Source organism: Triticum aestivum, chromosome 2D (genome assembly GCF_018294505.1).
Source record: "Triticum aestivum cultivar Chinese Spring chromosome 2D, IWGSC CS RefSeq v2.1, whole genome shotgun sequence".
Taxonomy (NCBI): domain Eukaryota; kingdom Viridiplantae; phylum Streptophyta; class Magnoliopsida; order Poales; family Poaceae; genus Triticum; species Triticum aestivum.
The window spans coordinates 463,025,832-463,052,557 of NC_057799.1; the positions used below are offsets into that span (position 1 = coordinate 463,025,832).

Sequence of the window (26,726 nt, forward strand, 5' to 3'; positions counted from 1 at the left end):
GTTGAATCCGGCGGATCTCGGGTAGGGGGGCAGCAGCGAATTTTTTAAGGCTGAGCAACTCGAGGGCCCCACATAATTCAGATCATGAAAGGTACGGCCTCGCCTTTGAGAAATACTCTTCATAACTTTTTTTGAAACTGTACCGTTCATAACTAGATGACTTACTAGTAACGTGTAGTCACAATTTTAAAACTTTGGCTGCAAAGCGATACAAAAAATTTGGATTGGCAAAATGAAGTACCATTTTATGATGAGAAATATTTTGACAATATAAACTGCTATGATGTCTATCACATTCTCTATTTACAAGTGCCCATGTATAAACTCTTTGTGGGTGTATCATTTTGATCCGACGTTTGAGTCAGCAAAATTCCCAATTTTCGGGAAACTAAGGGTGCATGGGTAGTTTTGTGCTATTTACACTGATAATCGAGGCCGCAGCCCTCCCTGAATCCTATTCACAGAAACCCCTTGTCATGAGACCTGCTGGACTTTAATTTCCACATCAGCAAGAGAGCATCAGGTAGATATATCCCCTGTACTTTGTCCATCGGTGATCAGTGTTCTCGAGCCAGAAATGGAGACATTTTGGTCCAACATGATTTGCCTTTTCATGAAGAGGGCGTAGAGAAGCTCGTTCCAGACATCAGGGACTCCAGGCAGGCACCAGTGGCTGCAATCCTCTACCTCTTTAACTTCTGATGTCTTGTTGGTAAGGGCTTGCCTTGAACTCAAAGGACTTCTGAACACTGAGAGGTGGCCGTCTTTTCGTTGGGCCGTCATCCGGGTCACGTTCAGTATATCCAACCCAGGCAGCTTGGGCCTGTGATGGCTCCCTAGAATATCCCTCACGGGTTTCAGCATGTCGGCCCATAGCTCCAGCGATTTGAGCGGTGTCATGTCTGGAAGTGTCTCTTGCTGACAAAACCCTCCAGAATTCCAGTCACCACCGCTGCAGAAAAATTGACAGTGGTCGATCATGGAGAGTGAGGATCATTTTGCAATTTAATCAAGTGCCACAACGAACAACTTATTAAAACTAGCTATGTTTGTTGTCAAAGGAAAAAAAAACTAGCTGTCTTGCTAGGGTACAGACCTGAAGTGCGTAGGAGAATAGGTACGGAAGATGGCCTGGGTCTTGTTTGCATTAACATTTTTCTGAAGCCAGTCGAACAGTGTTTTTATTGATCTTCTGTAAGCATCGCTGACGCTCATATCCATCTTCACCTCATTCCCTTCTTGGAAATACGCACCCCTGGTGTATAAATGTAAACCTGGTTTCAGAAAGATGACGGGTGCAATTATGATGAACTAACAATTCTGATTAACAAAAGCAGAATTACAAAGAAATGTTTATCAGTCGGCACAAAAAACACAGGTGAGCCATAATGAGTCTTCCTCGCAAGAAAAAGAAAAGAAATTAATAACAGATTGAACCTGTGGTATGTTATTGTCAACGTGATAGATACAGTGAAACTAATGAGGACACTATTAAATTAATCTTGATCACACGGAGATGGTTATTTCTCTAGGCATACTAAACAAGAAAATAGCTACTAGTACATAGAAAGGGCCAGATGAGAGTGTCGCTAACAACTAATTTGAATGAACAAAGAATATAAGTTTCAGTAAACAGGGAAAAGCTATTAATAATCCAACATAAATATGCAGATATATATGCTAACTTGCTCACCATCCAATTGTTTTGTCTTTTGTCCACCAATGCCCAGAGTTGAAGATTAACAGATCAGCATCCCTCCACTTACGCCGGCCAGACATCCAATCCATGGAATCCACCCTGACCGTACTCTTAACAAACTTGGGGGCTCCAGCCGGTCCATGACCTTGCGGGACTAGAAAAGGGGACCTGTAATACTCGACGGTGCAATTGTAGTCTTTAAACTTGAATATGAAGAATCCATCATGCTTTGTGATGGGTCTGCCATTGATCTCATAGATGGAGCTTTTGTCTGGAACAGCAGTAGAGAGCATACAAAGCAGAGACTCCCATTGGTTCCTTCCAATCGAATCGCCAACGAATACTACTCTTTTGTTTCGTAGCCTCTCTAGCATACCCTTAGCATCAAACCTAAGAAATCACAGAAATACAGATTATGACATAGAAAATGACGTAAGTTGTGCGAGAATACTTGAATAAAGTGTGGATATTCAGATAATCCCTAGGCACAAAACCACAAACATCAGATATTCAGATAGACATGGTTATATTGGCAGTGACAGGAAGCCCATTTGCTATTCTAAAACAAAGGGAAGTCCCGTTGCTCAAAGCTTATCTTCTCAGTAATAACTAGTGCTAGAATTCATTTCTAAAAAAATTAGTGGTACAATCTCTCGAGTAGATTTAACTTATCAACATCAACCGACTATAAACCTTTCAGTTTCAATACAGAGTTGCTTCGGCACAAACTTACGACCGAATCAATTTGATTTTATTTGGCCTGGTGCGTAACTAAATGAGTAAGTAAAACTGTAAAATGTCTCCAAAAAAAGTAAAATTGTAAAAGACGACGCGCGAGAAAAGGGGTCAACCGACCGACCTGGGGAGATCGCAGCACGACGGCTGCCACCGCCATCTGGTGTAGGAGGCGTCGGGGCGGCCGTTCTCCGAGCACCGGAACCCGCCGTCGAGGAACGGGCAGTCCTTGGACGCGTAGAGCGGGTAGCTGTCGTCCCGCACCCACTCCCCGTCGAAGAAGTCGCACTCCCGCGCCACCGCACCGGGCGCCGACGCGGAGGCCCCGCAGCCCCAGAGCTTCCTGGGCGCCGACAGGGCGGACCCGACGGCCGTCGAGCAGCGGGGCGACGCGGGGCAGGCGAGCAGCAGCAGCGCGGCGGCCGCGGAGGCCAGCGTCGCGGCGAGGACCAGCGCCATCCCGGCCTTCTCCAGCGGCCTCGTGGCAGCCAGCCGCGCCAGCCGCTTCACCGACGGCCCTAGCATGCCGCCGCGCCCGGCCGGCGCTTAATTCGCTTCCTGGTCGAGGTCGTCGACGATCGAGCAGCGGGCTAGCTTTCGCAAGCGTATGCCTGTGAGAACAGACATGGAGGATGCAGCGGGGGAAGGTTGGGTTGTGATCGGGACGGGAATCGAGCATACGTGTCCCCGACTAGCTTCGATCGACAAGCGATGCGTGTGATCATCGTTCGAGGCCCATGTATCGCGTACGCGCCGCGATCGTGGGGTCTACCTGAAAAAGGGCGTCGTTGATCAGCCCTTAAAGCGTGATTTTGAAGCTTCGAGTAAAAATCATGTACACATCTCAATTGCAAACAAAAAAGGTAAAATCCTCTGTTTTGACATTCTTGATTGGGATTACCTCGTTTAACCAAATTTGTGCCATTTTTACTTTTCTGTATTTATCATCGCATTCCGTCGGGCCGATCTCACTCCACGGGTTTTTCTCATCAACTGGTTTCTCCATATGCTATTCTCCTACCGTGGATGGCTTTCTCGGTTAAATTTTGCTACACAAGGGCATCTTCGACATGGGCGCCTAAAACGGACACATTATTTGTCTGCATACTGGTCCGAACCATTTCACGGACACTCGTGCAGAAGACGGTCATCCAACCATGTACGTATACATTTCAAACTAGATTTAAACAAACCGGACGACTTCGTGCAAACCCGATGAGTTTTATCTAAACCAGACCAAATACATAATATTTTTGGCATATTTAATTAAACAAAAGTGTCCGGAACTTAATCTAGTCTAAATCTTCGCCGGCGGCCATGAGCCCAAAAAAACATCCAACCTCCAAGTTCTTGTTCTTCCCCTTGTGTCCATGTCCAGTGGTCGCGATCCCCGAGAAGTGAAGGTGCAGTCGCCGGCGAGGAAGAGTAGAACATGGGACGCAGGCTGACCCATATGGGACACGAGGCGGCGACGTCTTACATGCCCTACTCCTCCTTGTCGGAATCCGCGACCTGGCCGTCACCGATGGAGGTGAGTTCGACGATGGACGTGGACGAACCGGCATTGTCATCGAAGCGGCGCCAACGAGGACCAGTTGCTGGCGTGAATGATGTGCAGCTGGCGGTGCTAGCGTTCGTGGCCGGCTGCAATGCCAGCGCCGCCTGCGCGTCCAACCGCTAGAGTATTAAGTCCTCGCTCATGTGAAGGGGGTAGTGGAATGCAACCTCCCCCACCCTATACCGCCCTACCGGGTTTTTTTAGAAAAGGAGGAGTACCCCCGGCCTCTGCATCTGGGCGATGCATGCAGCCATTTTATTAATTATTCTCAGTGACCTTACAAAGCATTACATCGGTAAGCCTGAAGCCACCATCTAGGAGACACATGTCGCTACTCCTATCCCCTTGATGCAAGGGTCCCGAATGTCCGAGCCTAATACCAAACCGACATCGCACCAAAGCCTAACATCTAATGCCGGATGCCCCATCCCAGCCACATGCCGGGAATGGGTCACGCACCGGTCCGGCGCACTCACCGAGGCTACCGCCGCCGTAATCCACCTAACCATCTTCAGAGCAGGTACTGACGCAAAGACCTTGCCAGGTCAGCTGTCGATGCCACCATGGCGCCAGACAGCGCCACCTCCCTGCGCGAGGCCATCACGCCACGTCCAGCGTCGAGACCCCGCTGCTCCATGCCGCCGAGACCCGTCGTCGACGCGAGAGAAGGCACGCCACACCACCTCACGCCTCTTCCATCCGGCGCCGCTCCACAAACGATGCCCCCAATAGGGAACACGACACCGCAGCACCGCCATCGTCCGATCCGGTGATCTTAGGATTTCTCCCTGAGCGGCACGAGCAGGTTGACGATAGTTGCTTGACGATACCTTCATCAAGGTAACGACGTAGACGCCGCCATCGCCCGCCATGACCGGAGTCGGCTCGGTTTTCACCGGCGACTATGTCTCCCCAACTCGCCGCCGGTGCTAATAGTGGGATCCAAGATCCGTCACTACCAGTCTGGCCAACCGCCTTCGGTGGAGAAGGCAGCCACCACCACCATGCCCGAGCCAAGAGATCCAAACGTCCTCGTGCCGCGATTACCCAGGGGGATCTCCTCTTGCTGTTGTCGAGACGAGGCACATCCGCAGTGGATCTCGATCTAAACCCCTCGGACCCAAATCAGATCTCATCGCAGCCAAAATCTCATCCGCCAACGGCCGCCGGAGATCTCTTGACCACCGCCAACCCGCTGGACACTGCCGTTGTAGGAGGAGGGGGATGGACGCCGCTGCCCCCACGCGTTACCACCGGCCGAGGACTGCGCCGCCGCCGCCGCCTCACCACAGGGGCTTCGCTCTGCGGCGTCCTTAGCGACGACGGCGGTAGTGGGAGGCGATGGAGGGGGAGGGCTGAGGGCAATGTGGATGGCGACTCCCCAGGGGCGGCGCGGCGCCGCCGCCTCAGGGGAGAGAGGTCGGGATCTCGAGCAAATGATGAATTGACACTTGGCGCAGGAGGGTGGCTGGCAACAGCCAACAGGTTGTCAATCGCACTAGATTTACTAGTTGCAACAAGCTGTGAGTAGATAATGATATATGAAGTACTTTTGCATTTTATAAATAAGTAATAGTTGAAAGTAGAAGTGCCAGTAAACGAGAGTTTCAAGGTTTGCTTATGCAGGAAATTGGACCGGGTTTCATAGGTTCGCTGGCAGCGTCTCTTATAAATGTGCGCATAATAAACATAAACATGTGAAACTAGACAATCATACAGTCATGACATGTTATTTTCATAAACTGAGATCATACTATATGCCGGTATGTTCGTAAATCCTCTAGACAGACACACGCCAAAATGTATGGCCAATATTGATCGTAGCCCCCACGTGCACAATATGAGTTTCTCTACTCCTAATGAAGCAGTTGGTAGTCTCCGCCGGTCAATTTTCGTCCCACCAGAGACGGTTTTTTTCCGTCCTCGATCCCACCTCCCGCATCCCATCGAGAAAAAAGGTAGGCTCCCACGATGTCCAGTGCTAAACCCTCCGGTTGATTGAAAAAAAATCGTTCTGAAAAAATCTACGAAAATTAACCTACGAAAATTAGCCAGACGTTACCCATGCGTTGCGATTTGCGAACGAGCGAGCGAAGCCTTTGCCCTCGAGCGACGCCACACTAGATCCTTCGCCCTCGCAGCCGCCGCCGATCCCCTCCCTCAAACGCCGCCGCCCCCGTCACGGCCGCCCCCGCCACCTCCCGTCGCGAGCAGGCGGGAGGAGCCCTGCCCGGCCTCCTCCTTCCCCTCACCTTCTCTCCCTCTCCCAAGGGAGGGAAGGGAATGGAAGGGATCCGGCGGCAAGGGGAGGCAGCGGCCAGAACCGCAGCCGCACCGGCGGGCCGCCGTCCCTCGAGATCGTCCATGGAGGTCCGACCCGGCTACAACCATGGACTGAGACGCCCGAATCCCTAGCTACCCGTGGAGGTCCGACGCCTCAACCTCCAAGGAAAGGACGCGCGCCGGCTGCAGGCCATCTCCGGCGACCTCCGACCATGGTGCGCGCGCCTCCTTCCCTTGTCTTGTCGGTTTCTTCATGCCCCTCCTTGTGATTCCTTTCCTTTCCTTTCCTTTGTTTTCTGTGCAGGTTGCTCGGATCTGGACCAGCTGCTGCTCCTACTGCTTCAGGTGGACGAGGACGAGCCCTCCCTCATTGCTGCTGCGGCTGCCTACTCCCTCCTCCTACCATTTGGCCTGGTGTGGTGAGCTCCACCCCCTTCCCTGCACATCTCATCTTTTGATTGCAAATGGTCTGGACACAACTTGGTGGTGTTTGCTAATGTGCACGTATCCATCCAGTTTGAACATGTGTGCAATCAAATTGTTGTATATTGTGTTGTTTGATTCTTGCTTGCTTGCTTGAGCAGAGGAAAATCGTGTATAGATAGGCACAATCATTGTTCTTTATTTTTAACAGCCCAAAGTCATTCTTCTGCACCACATAATTCTAATTGCTCGCTTGTATGGATTTCAAGTAATCTCTCTAGCATCCTTATTCTAACAAGTGGTTTGGTGCATGTTATTTATTAATGAACTTGATCAAAACTTCTTTATTTTAAGTACATTTGTACTTCCAGTTTATTCATCCAATTAGATTTGCAAACAACTTGCTTTTCTAGCATGGTCATCCCGGCTTCAGAAAGTACATCAACTTATGCAACATCTGTACCTACTACAGATCTTACGAGTATTGATCAGCTTTTCGAAACAGTATATCATTGTCAGAATCAATATTTAGCATGTGAAGTCATTTTTGTTCTTTGTTCTATAGAGCATAATCAATATTTTGTGTGTGCGCTAGAGTGGTGGAGTTAATGAGCCGGGATGAAGTTCGAGAAGTTGCATTACGCCGTGTAAATATTAATGAGCTGTGGAAGACAAGTGCACCGGTAAGTGTTTGAAATTCTAAGTGTGTTGGTGGAGGTGGAAGGGGGGATTGTGAGTTGGATATGTCATTAACAGAGGTGGTGAACTTGGATTGGTCATGCAGATATAGTTGTTAGAGAAATAAGAAGATGATGTAGAGTGATTTATGGGTAAGTAATATAGCGAATAGATTTGCACGGGAAGTCAAGTATATGCCGAGACTCGAGCAGGTTCATTGTTATTGTTGTTCTTGCGTGTCAAAGCTTTTGGCTAGATCTGTAGGTATACATATGAGTCGATGCTTAATTTTTGTCACGTTTCTTACTTACCACTGTTATTTCTAGCAGACCTAACCTGATATAGTAGTTAATTTTGGCACTAGACACAACAACTTTGACATTGATAATTTCCTCATATTTTTAGTAGGACAATAAACTTGTCTAGCATTTCATAGTTGCAGGCTCTGAAAACAAATGTATCTGCCCCCTAAATGATTAAACGTGTGGTTTCTGAATTATGCATGCTGACATGCATTGGTAATCATTATTCAATGGTATTCCTTTTCACTGAAATAAGAACCATGTAATGCTTATGATTTAATCTGGTTATCTAGACAACTAAATGGGTTAATGTTATGCTTAGTATCTTTTGGCAAATGTAATGCAGGGAAGTAAACCACTGTCTTTTGATAGGGATTTCTGGAGGTAACATGCCTCTGATTGTATGCACTGAATTTCAGATGCTATCTTGCGTACGACTGAGCAGTCTCGCATATACTTCAACCCAGACATCAACGCAACAAATAACTTGATTATAAGGTACAATCATGATTACCAATGCCTAGCTATTTTTTGATCTTGACTAACACAAAGGGTATAATGTGTAGTTTCAGGGAGCCGTGTAGTTTCATGGAGCCCCGTCGCTTTCTCATAGAATTTGTTCAGATATAAATTTGCCTATTGCCAACAATACATGATATTATAATTATAATATTGCAGGAACAAATGTCATGTGAAGCAAATAATTTCCTTAGAAAAAAGTAAGCTCCGTTTGCACTATTAATTAGCTTCCTGAGTTATTTTGCTCGACAAGAGAAATGGACTTGTTTTTTCTATAGCCTAATTGAATAGTAAGAGTCTCTCCTACTTTCACTGCTAAGAAAACAAATAAACCTACATACGGACATGCACCTCAATCTCTTGTTTCGAAGTTAAACTGTTTGTAGATACTTTTTGATGTACCTTTCGAACCCATAAACTTAATGTTGTGCTTGTAGTGTTGGTTCTGGGTTTAGAATCAATTAAATATGTGGATTGATGTCCCACCAACCAAAAACCAGAATTTCTTCTTTGATATTCTGCTGGTTTAGAAAATGTACATTCTGGTTGGGGATTTCCATCGAGAGTGAATGTATAATCCAGCCAACCAACCCAAGATGTGTTTACCAGCACCATCACGATGATCTTTCTCAGCCTTCTCGGCCCAATCAGTCTTCTAATATTCATCTCATGGTAGGCATGCTCTGCAAAAATGCAGCAACGGCATTTTTTTGTCATGTATGTTAAACTTGTGCTATGAACTGTTAGCATATTGGCCCTCCTTTGCTTCGACTTTACTTAGGATATTTACTCCAAGGATAGGAAAATCACATACAATTTTCCGCATTTACCCCGCCGAATTAATTGCCTAACTGTTTAATGATTTTTTAGGAGGGCCAAGAAAAAGACGCAAAAGCATAGCTTGCTCCTTGATTCCAGTTTCTGCAGCCACCATTGATAAGCATGGACTGAGCAAATGAGTATCAAAAGGAAGTGAAGGAAGCTTCGTCCTCTGGGTTGCTTGCGATGTAGTTCTCCAGCAGCTTCAGCGCCAAGGTAAGACTTCATCAATTTCGCAAACTGGGATAACACCCATTATTTTCACTTATTTTGAATTGATAGATCCTGTAATGGCATGGATAATTGTGATGATGCCATACACAGAAATATACTGCATTTCTGGACATCTAGAAATCTTGTTGCTGGTAGATACCATTGCTGTCTGAAATTAAAATTTCCTTGAACATGTGACCATGAGGCTCCAAGATAAAAATAAAATGAAAGTGAATGTTATTATATTATTCAAGGTGGATGATATTAGAAATTTTATTAGTTGTCGAAGGTGAAGCCGCATGGGTGATGTAGCCGGTTGGCCGTAGTGCAGAGTTATAATATATGTTGTATATTACTTTTCTTCTTCTACGATTACTGGTCTATTTCGACAAATGAAATTAGTTATTATAAATCTATTTTGACCAATGAAATGAATATATGTTTGTGATCTTGTTCCCACGCACGACTTGTAGTTGTAAACTTATGCATTTGGGGCTATTAAAGGGAGGCAATTGACGTGCATTTCAAGAGGAGTTATTCTGTGGCAACCCACAGGTATTTAGCTAGATCATCTTACTTGGATACTAATATATATTATTGTTGTCTTCACCTAGTTCTTGTTTTGGTGCCTTCAAAATCATCTTAATCGGATACTGATATCACTTATGCAAGAGTCATGTCTGATCATTAAAAGAATTGGCCACGGATCCCCACGGACGCCGCCGCCGCTGCGGATCCCCACGGACGACGCAGACGCCGCCGAACAGAGCAGGGCATGGTCGCGTTGCACTGATTGGAGGAGACCGTGCCGGCCGTGCCCTGTTTGGAGGATGAACACAGGTATTAATCTGTTCGAGTATGCATGGGCCTCGAAGAACCGAGCAAGGCATCCCATTCATTTCAGTCATTGCATGTGTTTGCTCTGCAGGTTCACCGCCATGGCTATGAGAGGACGCATTTGTGGAATCCCCTGCACGCATCGGACGGATCGATTGTTTGAACGGGCGCAAGGAAAGAGATCTAGGCCTGCTTGAGGGGGTGAGCTGACATGGGAGACCCGAGCTGCTGTTCATGTAATATTTCCTCCTTTCCCTCCCTCCATTTCTAGCATGCCATGGCCTCTGAGTTCTCAACATTTGTTCAGTTGTTCGGGCAGAGGAGACACTTTTTTGAAGCATCAAGTGAATTGAAATGTGCAAATGCTCTTGGTGCCCATTAATTCTGTGTGTGACTAAGAAATCGTTTTCTTCTCCGTAGCTGAGAAACCAGTAAAGAAATTATGTGTCAGGAGCAAGAATCTTTTTCGATGAAAGCCGCTACCTTTCATATATAAATTGTCTTCCTTTTCAAGAAAGAAATCTGTAGCCTTGAATCAATAGATATACATAAGTTTTATGCTGATGTTATCTATAATAAGAGTACTTGAAATTGATAGAGTTGCCATTAGATTTTCCGAGAAGAGGCAGACATTATATCACCTGTCCATTTAATCTTTCTCTGTTTATTATGTTGCTTCTCTTTTTTTGTCTTATTCTTATTCCAATCATTGCATTAGGATTCATTGCCAATTTATTCGGTCCTTATTTAATTTGGATGGCGCTGAACTATTTTTGTGGTACCTGGTACCTTTCATGATCAAGAAGAGCTCACATGTGACTAAATAGACATGGTGTATTGTTTAAGCATGCATACTTAGCCTCTTTGGACTATCAATAGAAGCTTGTGTCCCCTTTGGACTAGGGAAGGTATGTTAAATTGTACCAACCATGTCATTAGACCGTAACAGAAGAAAAAAAATGCATCAAATTATATGTTTTTATTTACTGCGATCGGTACGAAGGGCAGGTGACATTCATACTAAATTTTTGGCTATAATCTATTCAACCTGGATGTAAATCATTGCATGGTAATGTTTCTATGTGCATATTCTGGAATGCTCTATGCAAATGCATATGACAGGGACGGACCATGCCGTGAGCTTACTGATAAACCTGAGCAGCTAGCTAGGCTCTGTAGTAACATCTTAATTGTCTGCTTAGATTGCTTATCTGTTCAGTCATTCCTTCTTTTTGCCTGCTTAGTATAAATTGTATGTTCTACTATGCAGCTCCTGCTGCTGCTATATTGACCTCTACTTGAAGTCAGGAGCCAAATTGAAGATCAAATTCAGGTTAGTAAAAAAGGGCAGTCTTTTTGTTATTGGTGTACCATTTTGTATATTGTCAACTGTACGCTCCTTGCGATACTAAAAACTATATGTAATGTAGGGATTTGTTTCACCATCATCAGAAAAACTCCTAGACATGCCTCCTAAAAGACATGTCTTTTATGATAGTTCTGGATCTGAATGAGACCCTTTTATACTCAGATTGGAAGGTGATCTTGTGTTTTCTGCGAAGTTTAGAATCTCGTTGTTTGCTATGCCTGCCAGCTGCCGCTCATGTACTGCACATGCAGTGTGAGTAAATCTCTTAATATATCACACATTTGCACTTCAAATTTGCTAAAACAACCTGTATAACTGAAACTCAAAAGTGCTCGTGCTTAAAATATGTACATCCAATGGGGATAGATGCTTGATTCTGTGTCTATATGAGCCTTCCTATTCGTTTTATAGCATGTAGGCTTTATTTATTGGCCCAGCTCCCCAGGTGCTAAATATTGGTTGATCAAGAATTTATAATAAAAAATTCCATATATCTCTACTATTAAAGGGGAGTACATTGTCGTTTCGTGTCGTTAGCCTCCCTCACCCCATCGATCGACAGGGCATCGCATGCCCAACACGGCATCTCCCATAAATCAGGGAAGTCAGGAGCCACCGCGCGCATCCGTGCCAGATCCGGCAGGCGGCGCGTGCATTCATGCTCGATCCGGGCGCCACGGTTGAGGCTTGGTGGACGAGCATGTGGCAGTTGCTTGGTTGTGGAGGAGGGGAAGGGAGTACGGGATGGCCCCGTTCTTTTTTTGCCCGTTCTGGATGGTAGGGGGATGGATCACGGGCGGATGGAGGTCTAGGGAGCACAGGGCGGCAACTTCACCCTTGCCACGGTCAGGGAAGAGGAAGGAGCCTGAGCTCTCTATGCGGCTTCATAAGTGTGGCTGGAGCACGGGCGTTGCGACGAGGGTGCGGGTGGAGCACGGCCATCCGTTGATAGGAGGGAGCTGGGGGAGGGGTGACGCAAGCCACTTGTGGGAGATGGATGTAGAAGAGGAGGAGCAGCGCTGGGTGGCAGTGGCGGAGCGTGGCAAGCAATCAAGGGGGGAGGGGCAAATTTTCAACTCAAAGCAAATTTTAATTCAAAATAGCCTAGAAGTAAAATTACACTGTAATCGAACATATCTTGCTCCTTCCATCCTTTGGCAGCTTGGCTCATCAACGGTCGTCAGCTCATCGTCTTGGCAATTGCGCGCATAGCACGAGATGGCCGTGTAGGCGCAGCAGCAAGCAGGGGGCGAATCGACCTAATGCCAACATATGCAGCAGGCAGCCACCAGCCGGGTGAATCCATCTAATGTAGCAGTAAGCAAGCATTATGTGCACATGCAGCAGGAAGCTGCTCGTACAACATTCAATCAAGTTTCATGGAGTAGCTAGCTAGCTTCACACACGAATATGCATGTGTGTATCCTTCAAGGGTATTCATCTAATAATAATGGGGTTGGGAGGAGTATTATTCACTAATGGGTTGGATCAAACACTTAGTATGCATAGTAGTAATTTTTTGTTTGCAGTTTTGGAAGGCGGGGTCACGATCTGTTTGGCCTCTATGAGGCTCCGCCAGTGCTGGATGGTGAGGAGTGGTGATTGAAGGAAATATGCCCTAGAGGCAATAATAAAATTATTATTTATTTCCTTATATCATGATAAATGTTTATTATTCATGCTAGAATTGTATTAACCGGAAAAATAATACATGTGTGAATACATAGACAAACAGAGTGTCACTAGTATGCCTCTACTTGACTAGCTCGTTAATCAAAGATGGTTATGTTTCCTAGCCATAGACATGAGTTGTCATTTGATTAACGGGATCACCTCATTATGAGAATGACGTGATTGACTTGACCCATTCCGTTAGCTTAGCACCCGATCGTTTAGTATGTTGCTATTGCTTTCTTCATGACTTATACCTGTTCCTATGACTATGAGATTATGCAACTCCCGTTTACCGGAGGAACACTTTGTGTGCTACTGTGACGCCCCCGGTTTGACCGTACACTAATCATGCACGCAAATGTGTACGATCAAGATCAGGGACTCACGGGAAGATATCACAACACAACTCTAAAACATAATTAAGTCATACAATCATCATAATACAAGCCAGGGGCCTCGAGGGCTCGAATACAAGTGCTCGATCATAGACGAGTCAGCGGAAGCAACAATATCTGAGTACAGACATAAGTTAAACAAGTTTGCCTTAAGAAGGCTAGCACAAACTGGGATACAGATCGAACGAGGCGCAGGCCTCCTGCCTGGGATCCTCCTAACTACTCCTGGTCGTCGTCAGCGGCCTGCACGTAGTAGTAGGCACCTCCAGTGTCGTAGGAGTCATCGTCGACGGTGGCGTCTGGCTCCTGGACTCCAGCATCTGGTTGCGACAACCAGATAGAAAGGAAAAGGGGGAAAAAGAGGGAGAAAGGCAACCGTGAGTACTCATCCAAAGTACTCGCAAGCAAGGAGCTACACTACATATGCATGGGTATATGTGTAAAGGGGCATATCAGTGGACTGAACTGCAGAATGCCAGAATAAAAGGGGGATAGCTAGTCCTGTCGAAGACTACGCTTCTGGCCGTCTCCATCTTGCAGCATGTAGAAGAGAGTAGATTGAAGCCCTCCAAGTAGCATCGCATAGCATAATCCTACCCGGCGATCCCCTCCTCGTCGCCCTGTTAGAGAGCGATCACCGGGTTGTATCTGGCACTTGGAAGGGTGTATTTTATTCAGTATCCAGTTCTAGTTGTCATAAGGTCAAGGTACAACTCCGGGTCGTCCTTTTACCGAGGGACACGGCTATTCGAATAGATAAACTTCCCTGTAGGGGTGCACCACATAACCCAACACGCTCGATCCCATTTGGCCGGACACACTTTTCTGGGTCATGCCCGGCCTCGTAAGATCAACGCGTCGCAGCCCCACCTAGGCTCAACAGAGAGGTCAACACGCCGGTCTAACCCTATGCGCGCAGGGGTCTGGGCCCATCGCCCTATGCACACCTGCACGTTGCGAACGCGGCCGCGAGCAGACCTAGCAACCCACACGATCACGGCGGTTACGTCAAAGCGGTCCAACACGGCGCGCACCACTCAGTCGCTGACGTCACGAAGGCTTCGACTGATACCACGACGTCGGGATACCCATAACTACTCCTGCGTAGATGGTTAGTGCGTATAGGCCAAGTGGCCAGACTCAGATCAAATACCAAGATCTCGTTAAGCGTGTTAAGTATCCACGAACGCCGACCAGGGCCAGGCCCACCTCTCACCTAGGCGGTCTCAACCTGCCCTGTCGCTCCGCCACAAAGATCCACTTACGGGTACTCCTACGAGCCGACCCGACTTTAGTCACCACATGTGTCATGTATAAAGTACATAGTATAAACCCGTGATCACCTCCCGAGTGATCACGGCCCGATAGTATAGCATGGCAGACGGACAAGGATGTAGGGCCACTGATGGAATACTAGCATCCTATACTAAGCATGTAGGATTGCAGGTAAAGTTAACAATAGTAGTAGCAAGGATAGGCTATGCATCAGGATAGGATATCGGAAAGCAGTAACATGCTACACTACTCTAATGCAAGCAGTATAGAGAAGAATAGGCGATATCTGGTGATCAAGGGGGGGCTTGCCTGGTTGCTCTGGCAAGTAGGAGGGGTCGTCAACTCCGTAGTCGAACTGGGCAGCAGCAGTGTCGGTCTCGTAGTCTACCGGAGAGAAGAGGGGGAAGAAACAGTAAATACAATGCAAACATAAACATGACGATGCGTGACATGACAATGAGCAGTGCTAGGTGTGTCCTAACGCGACAGTAGGTGGTACCGGCGAAGGGGGGGAACATCCGGGAAAGTATTCCCGATGTTTTGCGTTTTCGGACAGATGGACCGGAGGGGGAAAGTTGCGAGTTCGATAGGTTAGGGAGGTGTGGTGGACGAACGGACTGCGTATCCGGATTTGTCTCGTCGTTCTGAGCAACTTTCATGTTGAAAATATTTTAATCCGAGTTACGAATTAAAAGATATGATTTTCTAAAGATTTTATTAATTTCTAGAATTTAATTAATTATTTAATTTAATTCGAAAATGGATTTATGACATCAGCATGATGTCATGCTGACGTCAGCAGTCAACGTTGACCGTTGACCTGGTCAACCTGACAGGTGGGTCCCACCTGTCAAGGGCTGTTACCTAATTAACTACTGTTTAGTTAAATTAATTATCTAATTAGATTAATTTAAAACAGGATTAATTAACTTAATTAATTAATTAATTAAATTTATTTTTATTATTTGTTTTATTTATATATTTATTAATTAATTTATTATTATTATTATTATTATTTTATTTATTTTTTAAATCTTTTATAATTATTATTATTATTATTTTTTTAATTATTTATTATTATTTTTCTTTTCGTTCTGTGGGCTGGGCCCCATATGTCATAGGGCCACGGGGTTCGGGCCTAGGGGCAGTGGCTCAGGGGGGGCGAGGCCCACCTGGCAGTGGCCCAGGGGGGGCGAGGCCCACCTGGCAGTGGCCCGGGGGGGCGAGGCCCACCTGGCAGTGGCCCAGGGGGGCGAGCGGGTTTGGTCCACGGGTGCGGGCGCACCCGAGCGAGCGCTCGCCCGCAGGGCGGGACGAGGACGCCGGGGCACCGATGGCGGGGCTCGCCGGCGCGGCCAGGGGCCACGGCGGGTGGAGGCGAGGGGTGGCGCTGGTGCGGTCGGAGTGGCGCGGAGGGGCAGGCGCGGTGGCGCGGCCACGAGGGGCGGGCAGCACAGAGGCGAGCGAGGGCGCAGGCGTCGGGGAGAAGCAGCACGGCGGGTGTGGCAGCGAGGTGCGTCGCGGGGTCAGGCATGGCGCGACGGTGCGTGAACGGGAGGAGCAGCGAGCGGGGCTTGGCCCGTGCACCGGCGCGGTCGGGCGCGGCGGATGGCGTCCGACAGGGGGAGAGGGGAGGCGCGGCGTCTCACCGACGGTTGCAGGGAAATGGCAGTGGGCGCGGGGAGGACGACGGGGACGAGGCGACGAGCTCGGGGGCGGTTCGGTGACGGAGAGGACGGCGGCGGTGGTGGTGCACGGCGACGACGAGCGGGTGGGGCCCGGTGACGAGGGGACGATGGAGAGGAGAAGAGGATGAGGCGGTCCGGCGGGTGGCGCCGGCGAACGGCGAGGCGGCAGGGACGAGCCGGGGCGTCGAGGACGATCCCGATCCAGGAGGGGATCGGGGGAGTGGGGGGAAGTGGGGATCGTGGGGGGGGGGTGTCGGTGGTGGCTAGGGTTGCGGGGGGGTGAGGGGATAAGGAGAGGAGTGGGGGCCAGCCTGGGCCGGCCTGGTGGCCCGATGGCCAGCTGGGCCGCGGTCCAGAGGGGGGGCTTCTTCCTCCTTTTGTTTTTTTTCTGTTTGTTTTCTCTGTTGCATTTTCTTTTCTTTTTATTTATTTTCTTTTCTGTTTTACATCATTTTAAAATAGTTAGGCATTTTCTAAAAATATGTTTTCTCCACAATAATTATCAGTGCAATATCTGGCACCCACCGAACATTTTTGTTTAAATTTTTGAAAACTTTTATTATTGACATTAATTTGAATTTAAATTTTGAAACGGTTTCGAATCATCGCGAGGTTAACAACAGTAACCGTGGTGATGTGGCATCATTAGCGTGGGATTACTGTAGCTTAATTATCCGGGCGTCACAGCTACCAAACGTCACAACGTAAATGGGTGATTATAAAGGTGCTCTACAGGTGTCTCCAAAGGTACTTGTTGGGTTGGCGTATTTCGAGATTAGGATTTGTCACTCCGATTGTCGGAGAGGTATCTCTGGGCCCACTCGGTAATGCACATCACTATAAGCCTTGCAAGCATTGTGACTAATGAGTTAGTTGCGGGATGATGTATTACGGAACGAGTAAAGAGACTTGCCGGTAACGAGATTGAACTAGGTATCGAGATACCGACGATCAAATCTCGGGCAAGTAACATACCGGTGACAAAGGGAACAACGTATGTTGTTATGCGGTCTGACCGATAAAGATCTTCGTAGAATATGTGGGAGCCAATATGGGAATCCAGGTCCCACTATTGGTTATTGACCGGAGATGTGTCTCGATCATGTCTACATAGTTCTCGAACCCGTAGGGTCCGCACGCTTAACGTTACGATGACAGTTTTATTGAGTTTTGATGTACCGAAGGAGTTCGGAGTCCCGGATGAGATCGGGGACATGACGAGGAGTCTCGAAATGGGCGAGACGTAAAGATCGATATATTGGACGACTATATTCGGACTTCGGAAAGGTTCCGAGTGATTCGCGTATTTTTCGGAGTACCGGAGAGTTACGGGAATACGTATTGGGCCTTATTGGGCCATACAGGAAAGAAGGAAAAGGGCCTCAAGGGTGGCCGCACCCCTCCCCTTGGTCTGGTCCGAATTGGACTAGGGAAGGGGGGCGCCCCCTTCCTTCCTTCTCTTTTCCCTTCCTCTTTTCCTATTCGATATGGGAGGTGGAATCCTACTAGGACTAGGGAGTCCTAGTAGGAATCCACACTTGGTGCGCCCCCTCCTAGGGCCGGCCTCCTCCTCCCTTGCTCCTTTATATACGGGGGCAGGGGGCAGCCCAGAGACACAACAATTGATCCTTGAGATCTCTTAGCCGTTTGCGGTGCCCCCCTCCACCATATTACACCTTGATAATACCGTTGCGGAGCTTAGGCGAAGCCCTGCGTCGGTGGAACATCATCATCGTCACCACGCCGTCGTGCTGACGAAACTCTCCCTCAACACTCGGCTGGATCGGAGTTCGAGGGACGTCATCGAGCTGAACGTGTGTAGAACTCGGAGGTGCCGTACGTTCGGTACTTGATCGGTCGGATCGTGAAGACGTACGACTACATCAACCGCGTTGTGATAACGCTTCCGCTGTCGGTCTACGAGGGTACGTGGACAACACTCTCCCCTCTCGTTGCTATGCATCACCATGATCTTGCGTGTGCGTAGGAATTTTTTTGAAATTACTACGTTCCCCAACAGTGGCATCCGAGCCTGGTTTTATGCGTTGATGCTATGCACGAGTAGAACACAAGTGAGTTGTGGGCGATATAAGTCATACTGCTTACCAACATGTCATACTTTGGTTCAGCGGTATTGTGAGATGAAGCGGCCCGGACCGACATTACGCGTACGCTTACGCGAGACTGGTTTCACCGTTGCGAGCACTCGTTGCTTAAAGGTGACTGGCGGGTGTCTGTCTCTCTCACTTTTGTTGAACCGAGTGTGGCTACGCCCGGTCCTTGCGAAGGTTAAAACAGCACCAACTTGACAAACTATCGTTGTGGTTTTGATGCGTAGGTAAGAACAGTTCTTGCTAAGCCCGTAGCAGCCACGTAAAACATGCAACAACAAAGTAGAGGACGTCTAACTTGTTTTCGCAGGGCATGTTGTGATGTGATATGGTCAAGACATGATGTGATATAATGTGTTGTATGAGATGATCATGTTTTGTAACCGAGTTATCGGCAAGTGGCAGGAGCCATATGGTTGTCGCTTTATTGTATGAGATGCAATCGCCATGTAATAGTTTTACTTTATCACTAAGCGGTAGCGATAATCGTAAAAGCAATAAGTTGGCGAGACGACAACGATGCTACGATGGAGATCAAGGTGTCGCGCCGGTGACGATGGTGATCATGACGGTGCTTCGGAGATGGAGATCACAAGCACGGTGCTTCGGAGATGGAGAACACAAGCACAAGATGATGATGGCCATATCATATCACTTATATTGATTGCATGTGATGTTAATCCTTTATGAATCTTATCTTGCTTTGTTTGACGGTAGCATTATAAGATGATCCTTCACTAAATTATCAAAGTATAAGTGTTCTCCCTGAGTATGCACCATTGCGAAAGTTCTTCGTGCTGAGACACCACGTGATGATCGGGTGTGATAGGCTCTACGTTCAAATACAACGGGTGCAAAACAGTTGCACACGCGGAATACTCAGGTTAAACTTGACGAGCCTAGCATATAACAGATATGGCCTCGGAACACGGAGACCGAAAGGTCGAGCGTGAATCATATAGTAGATATGATCAACATATTGATGCTCACCGTTGAAACTACTCCATCTCACGTGATGATCGGACATGGTTTAGTTGATATGGATCACGTGATCACTTAGAGGATTAGAAGGATGTCTATCTAAGTGGGAGTTCTTAAGTAATTTGATTAATTGAACTTAAATTTATCATGAACTTAGTCCTGATAGTATTTTGCAAATTATGTTGTAGATCAATAGCTCGCGTTGTTACTTCCCTATGTTTATTTTGATATGTTCCTAGAGAAAATTATGTTGAAAGATATTAGTAGCAATGATGTGGATTGGATCCATGATCTGAGGATTATCCTCATTGCTGCACAGAAGAATTATGTCCTTGATGCACCGCTAGGTGACAGACCTATTGCAGGAGCAGATGCAGACGTTATGAACGTTTGGCTAGCTCAATATGATGACTACTTGATAGTTTAGTGCACCATGCTTAACGGCTTAGAATCGGGACTTCAAAGACGTTTTGAACGTCATGGACCATATGAGATGTTCCAGGAGTTGAAGTTAATATTTCAAGCAAATACCCGAGTTGAGAGATATGAAGTCTCCAACAAGTTCTATAGCTAAAAGATGGAGGAGAATCGCTCAACTAGTGAGCATGTGCTCAGAATGTCTGGGTACTACAATCGCTTGAATCAAGTGGGAGTTAATCTTCCAGATAAAATAGTGATTGACAGAATTCTCTAGTCACCATCACCAAGTTAGTAGAACTTCGTGATGAACTATAGTATGCAAGGGATGACGAAAGTAATTCCCGAGCTCTTCGTGATGCTGAAATCGACGAAGGCAGAAATCAAGAAAAACATCAAGTGTTGATGGTTGACGAGACCACTAGTTTCAAGAAAAGGGCAAAGGGAAGAAGGGGAACTTCAAGAAGAACGGCAAGCAAGTTGCTGCTCAAGTGAAGAAGCCTAAGTCTGGTCCTAAGCCTGAGACTAAGTGCTTCTACTGCAAAGGGACTAGTCACTAGAAGCGGAACTACCCCAACTATTTGGTGGATAAGAAGGATGGCAAAGTGAACAAAGGTATATTTGATATACAGATTATTGATGTGTACTTTACTAGTGTTTATAGCAACCCCTCGGTAATTGATACTGGTTCAGTTGCTAAGAGTAGTAACTCGAAACGGGAGTTGCAGAATAAACAGAGACTAGTAAAAGTGAACAAAGGTATATTTGATATACAGATTATTGATGTGTACTTTACTAGTGTTTATAGCAACCCCTCGGTAATTGATACTGGTTCAGTTGCTAAAGAGTAGTAACTCGAAAACGGGAGTTGCAGAATAAACAGAGACTAGTAAAAGGCGAGGTGACGATGTGTGTTGGAAGTAGTTCCAAGATTGATATGATCATCATCGCACACTCCCTGTACTTTCGGGATTAGTGTTGAAACTAAATAAGTGTTATTTGGTGTTTGCGTTGAGCATGAATATGATTTGATCATGTTTATTGCAATACGGTTATTCATTTAAATTAGAGAACAATTGTTGTTCTGTTTACATGAATAAAACCTTCTATGGTCATACACACCAACGAAAATGGTTTGTTGGATCTCGATCGTAGTGATACACATATTCATAATATTGAAGCCAAAAGATGCAAAGTTAATAATGATAGTGCAACTTATTTGTGGCACTGCCGTTTAGGTCATATTGGTGTAAAGCGCATGAAGAAACTCCATACTGATGGGATTTTGGAATCACTTGATTATGAATCACTTGATGCTTGCGAACCGTGCCTCATGGGCAAGATGACTAAAACGCCGTTCTCCGGAACTATGGAGAGAGCAATAGATTTGTTGGAAATCATACATACAGATGTATGTGGCCCGATGAATATTGAGGCTCGTAGCAGGTATCATTATTTTCTGACCTTCACAGATGATTTGAGCAGATATGGGTATATCTATTTGATGAAACACAAGTCTGAAACATTTGAAAAGTTCAAAGAATTTCAGAGTGAAGTTGAAAATTATCGTAACAAGAAAATAAAGTTTCTACGATCAGATCGTGGAGGAGAATATTTGAGTTACGAGTTTGGTCTACATTTGAAACAATGCGGAATAGTTTCGCAACTCACGTCACCCGGAACACCACAGCGTAATGGTGTGTCCGAACGTCGTAATCGCACTTTACTAGATATGGTGCGATCTATGATGTCTCTTACTGATTTACCGCTATCGTTTTGGGGTTATGCTTTAGAGACGGCTGCATTCACGTTAAATAGGGCACCATCAAAATCCGTTGAGACGACGCCTTATGAATTGTGGTTTGGCAAGAAACCAAAGTTGTCTTTTCTTAAAGTTTGGGGTTGCGATGCTTATGTGAAAAAGTTTCATCCTGATAAGCTCAAACCCAAATCGGAGAAATGTGTCTTCATAGGATACCCAAAGGAGACAGTTGGGTACACCTTCTATCACAGATCCGAAGGTAAGACATTCGTTGCTTAGTATGGATCCTTTCTAGAGAAGGAGTTTCTCTCGAAAGATGTGAGTGGGAGGAAAGTAGAACTTGATGAGGTAACTGTACCTGCTCCCTTATTGGATCACAGAAATCTGTTCCTGTGACTTCTACACCAATTAGTGAGGAAGTTAATGATGATAATCATGTAACTTCAGATCAAGTTACTACCAAACCTCGTAGGTAAACCAGAGTAAGATCCGCACCAGAGTGGTGCGGTAATCCTGTTCTGGAGGTTATGTTACTAGACCATGACGAACCTACGAACTATGAAGAAGCGATGGTGAGCCCAGATTCCGCAAAATGGCTTGAGGCCATGAAATCTGAGATGAGATCCATGTATGAGAACAAAGTATGGACTTTGGTTGACTTGCTCGATGATCAGCAAGCCATAGAAAATAAATGGATCTTCAATAGGAAGACGGATGCTGATAGTAGTGGTACTATCTACAAAGCTAGACTTGTCGGAAAAAGGTTTTTGACAAAGTTCAAGGTGTTGACTACGATGAGATGTTCTCACTCGCAGCGATGCTTAAGTATGTCCGAACCATGTTAGCAATTGTCACATTTTATGAAATCTGGCAAATGGATAAACAAAGCTGCATTCCTTAATGGATTTATTAAAGAAGAGTTGTATATGATGCAACCAGAAGGTTTTGTCAATCCTAAAGGTGCTAACAAAATATGCAAGCTCCAGCAATCCATCTATGGACTGGTGCAAGCATCTCGGAGTAGGAATATACGCTTTGATAAGTTGATCAAAGGATATAGTTTTATACAGACTTGCGGTGAAGCCTGTATTTACAAGAAAGTGAGTGGGAGCACTACAACATTTCTGATAAGTATATGTAAGTGACATATTGTTGATCGGAAATAATGTAGAATTATTCTGCAAAGCATAAAGGAGTTTTTCAAAGAAAGACCTCGGTGAAGCTGCTTACATATTGAGCATCAAGATCTATAGAGATAGATCAAGATGCTTGATAAGTTTTTTCAATGAGTACATACCTTAACAAGATTTTGAAGTGGTTCAAAATGGAACAGTCAAAGAAAGAGTTTCTTGCCTGTGTTACAAGGTGTGAAATTGAGTAAGACTCAAAACCCGACCACGACAGAAGATAGAAAAAGAATGAAAGTCATTCCCTATGCCTCGGCCATAGGTTCTATAAAGTATGCCATGCTGTGTACCAGATCTATTGTATACCCTACACTGATTTTGGCAAAGGGAGTACAATAATGATCTAGGAGTAGATCACTGGACAGCGGTCAAAATTATCCTTACTGGAATAAGGATATGTTTCTCGATTATGGAAGTGACAAAAGGCTCGTCGTAAAAGGTTACGTCGATGCAAGTTTTGACACTAATCTAGATGACTCTAAGTCTCGGTCTAGATACATATTGAAAGTGGGAGCAATTAGCTAGAGTAGCTCCATGCAGAGCATTGTAGACATAGAAATTTGTAAAATACTTACGGATCTGAATGTGACAGACCCGTTGACTAAAATTATCTCACAAGCAAAACATGATCACACCTTAGTACTCTTTGGGTGTTAATCACATAGCGATGTGAACTAGATTACTGACTCTAGTAAACCCTTTGGGTGATGGTCACATGAGATGTGAACTATGGGTGTTAATCACATGGTGATGTGAACTATTCATGTTAAATCACATGGCGATGTGAACTAGATTATTGACTCTAGTGCAAGTGGGAGACTGAAGGAAATATGCCCTAGAGGCAATAATAAAGTTATTATTTATTTCCTTATATCATGATAAATGTTTATTATTCATGCTAGAATTGTATTAACCGGAAACATAATACATGTGTGAATACATAGACAAACAGAGTGTCACTAGTATGCCTCTACTTGACTAGCTCGTTAATCAAAGATGGTTATGTTTCCTAGCCATAGACATGAGTTGTCATTTGATTAACGGGATCACCTCATTAGGAGAATGACGTGATTGACTTGACCCATTCCGTTAGCTTAGCACCCGATCGTTTAGTATGTTGCTATTGCTTTCTTCATGACTTATACCTGTTCCTATGACTATGAGATTATGCAACTCCCGTTTACCGGAGGAACACTTTGTGTGCTACCAAACGTCACAACGTAAATGGGTGATTATAAAGGTGCTCTACAGGTGTCTCCAAAGGTACTTGTTGGGTTGGCATATTTCGAGATTAGGATTTGTCACTCCGATTGTCGGAGAGGTATCTCTGGGCCCACTCGGTAATGCACATCACTATAAGCCTTGCAAGCATTGTGACTAATGAGTTAGTTGCGGGATGATGTATTACGGAACGAGTAAAGAGACTTGCCGGTAACGAAATTGAACTAGGTATCGAGATACCGACGATCAAATCTCGGGCAAGTAACATACCGGTGACAAAGGGAACAACGTATGTTGTTATGCGGTCTGACCGATAAAGATCTTCGTAGAATATGTGGGAGCCAATATGGGCATCCAGGTCCCGCTATTGGTTATTGACCGGAGACGTGTCTCGGTCATGTCTACATAGTTCTCGAACCCGTAGGGTCCGCACGCTTAACGTTACGATGACAGTTTTATTGAGTTTTGATGTACCGAAGGAGTTCGGAGTCCCGGATGAGATCGGAGACATGACGAGGAGTCTCGAAATGGGCGAGACGTAAAGATCGATATATTGGACGACTATATTCGGGCTTCGGAAAGGTTCCGAGTGATTCGGGTATTTTTCGGAGTACCGGAGAGTTACGGGAATACGTATTGGGCCTTATTGGGCCATACGGGAAAGAAGGAAAAGGGCCTCAAGGGTGGCCGCACCCCTCCCCTTGGTCTGGTCCGAATTGGACTAGGGAAGGGGGGCGCCCCCTTCCTTCCTTCTCTTTTTCCCTTCCTTTTTTCCTATTTCATATGGGAGGTGGAATCCTATTAGGGCTAGGGAGTCCTAGTAGGACTCCACACTTGGTGCTCCCCCTCCTAGGGCCTGCCTCCTCCTCCCTTGCTCCTTTATATACGGGGGCAGGGGGCACCCCAGAGACACAACAATTGATCCTTGAGATCTCTTAGCCGTGTGCGGTGCCCCCTCCACCATATTACACCTCGATAATACCGTTGTGGAGCTTAGGCGAAGCCCTGCATCGGTGGAACATCATCATCGTCACCACGCCGTCGTGCTGACGAAACTCTCCCTCAACACTCGGCTGGATCGGAGTTCGAGGGACGTCATCGAGCTGAACGTGTGTAGAACTCGGAGGTGCCGTACGTTCGGTACTTGATCGGCCGGATCGTGAAGACGTACGACTACATCAACCGCGTTGTGATAACGCTTCCGCTGTCGGTCTACGAGGGTACGTGGACAACACTCTCCCCTCTCGTTGCTATGCATCACCATGATCTTGCGTGTGCGTAGGAATTTTTTTGAAATTACTACGTTCCCCAACAGTGATGTGTAGAGAAGAGAAGGGGCACCTTGCTTGAGATATCTCGATGGGGATTGGGTGCTGTTGCTACTGCTTTTTTTCTGAACGAGATGTGGCGGCACCGATATGGTTTGAGCAGGGGAGCACGGCAAAAATGCTAATTGCTCCCTGACTCTCTTTCATTTGACTGCAAAATATTGTGCTTACTCCCATCTCTCGCGCTCTTGCAGGCTTTCAAAAGTGAGGCTGGGGCGCGGAGGTGAGGCCAAATTGGCGTGTGAATGTAAGGATTGAAATGAGATAGTTATCTTCTTTCAGTTGTTTGCTTCTGCTTATTGATAGAGATAATTATTCCCTATTTAGTAGAGATGCTGTCACATATTAATATTGGGAATTATCTATGGTTCATTTGGTGTTCATATCTCCATCCTAGCGACCGCTTTGTCCATGGCGTTTTTATCGCATCCACCCAGGTTAGTATGAAACGAGAACGCACATCTATGTTGTATTTGCTGCCGTATGTTGTTTGCATCAAAAACGTTCTTTGCATGGTGAACACGGCAGCAATTCATTCTTCGAAGAAGTGAAGCGATGTAAAAAATGTGCATCGGCGGCCGTCGCGTGATCACCCGTCATTTTTCGTAGTCCTCTTAGTTATGTACTAGCACAGATGTTGCGTACGAAAGTAGGAGCAATCAAGTTGTTTTTTCTCTGACATGGAGGCAAGCTGGCCTTGTTGTGCTATGCTCATCTCAAATTTTATGCTACGTCTACTTATTTTAGCTAAACGTAGGGTTGGCAGCAAGAAACACTTGCAAATGTATGTCTTCCGGATATAAGTATCCGTTCTAGAAGATAAATATAGATGGCCGTCACAATAATCGGGGAAATAAATATTTGCACTAGAAGATAGATATTTATAGTGGTCACAATAACTGAATCTGTTGTGTACTATAATATTTTTATTCAGAAGAAGACATGATTATATGTTTTTATGTAGTTTTAGTATCTGAGTCGAACTTTCTTAATTTGTAAAAAGATAGTTGTAATTGATTGAAGAAGCTTGTTACCTGAGAACCGAGGATCTGAGATGTGTGGTAGCTGAGACATGCATTGTTCTCGGTTATTTTAGCACCATGAGTAGCATTTTTTTCTTCAAAAAGCCCGTGGCAACGCACGGCGTTCTACTAGTAAGTGATAAAATATAGATTGCATAGAGCATGATGACCCATATTATGTTTTATTCCATCTATTTCGTTAGGAGTATTTGATAAAAAAACTACCACAT

At 45.9% G+C, this 26,726-nt stretch overlaps 1 protein-coding gene and 1 long non-coding RNA gene across 12 annotated transcripts; one reads left to right on the forward strand and one right to left on the reverse strand.

Moving 5' to 3' along the window:
• Nucleotides 1–238: 238 nt before the first annotated feature.
• On the reverse strand, nucleotides 239–3,177 carry LOC123053841 (protein trichome birefringence-like 10). The gene is made up of 4 exons (XM_044477417.1): nucleotides 2,559–3,177; nucleotides 1,694–2,089; nucleotides 1,097–1,255; nucleotides 239–952 (listed from the first exon to the last, which is right to left on the reverse strand). Exons 1-4 carry the CDS (start codon nucleotides 2,957–2,959, stop codon nucleotides 520–522), a joined length of 1,389 nt encoding a protein of 462 aa, XP_044333352.1. The 5' UTR covers nucleotides 2,960–3,177; the 3' UTR covers nucleotides 239–519.
• A 2,870-nt stretch (nucleotides 3,178–6,047) lies between these two features.
• LOC123053842 (uncharacterized) lies at nucleotides 6,048–25,914 on the forward strand. Of its 11 annotated transcripts, none has more exons than XR_006425899.1 (11): nucleotides 6,051–6,490; nucleotides 6,580–6,694; nucleotides 7,294–7,381; nucleotides 7,483–7,528; nucleotides 8,098–8,176; nucleotides 8,357–8,397; nucleotides 9,068–9,232; nucleotides 9,703–9,784; nucleotides 9,902–10,069; nucleotides 10,158–10,302; nucleotides 11,337–11,627. It is a non-coding gene; the product is annotated as an uncharacterized lncRNA (long non-coding RNA). The 11 variants fall into 11 exon arrangements; XR_006425900.1 differs by lacking the exon at nucleotides 7,483–7,528 and adding an exon at nucleotides 25,669–25,914 and having other exon boundaries at nucleotides 6,052–6,490; nucleotides 11,337–11,399; XR_006425892.1 differs by having other exon boundaries at nucleotides 6,048–6,490; nucleotides 7,483–8,176.
• The last annotated feature ends 812 nt before the right edge of the window (nucleotides 25,915–26,726 follow it).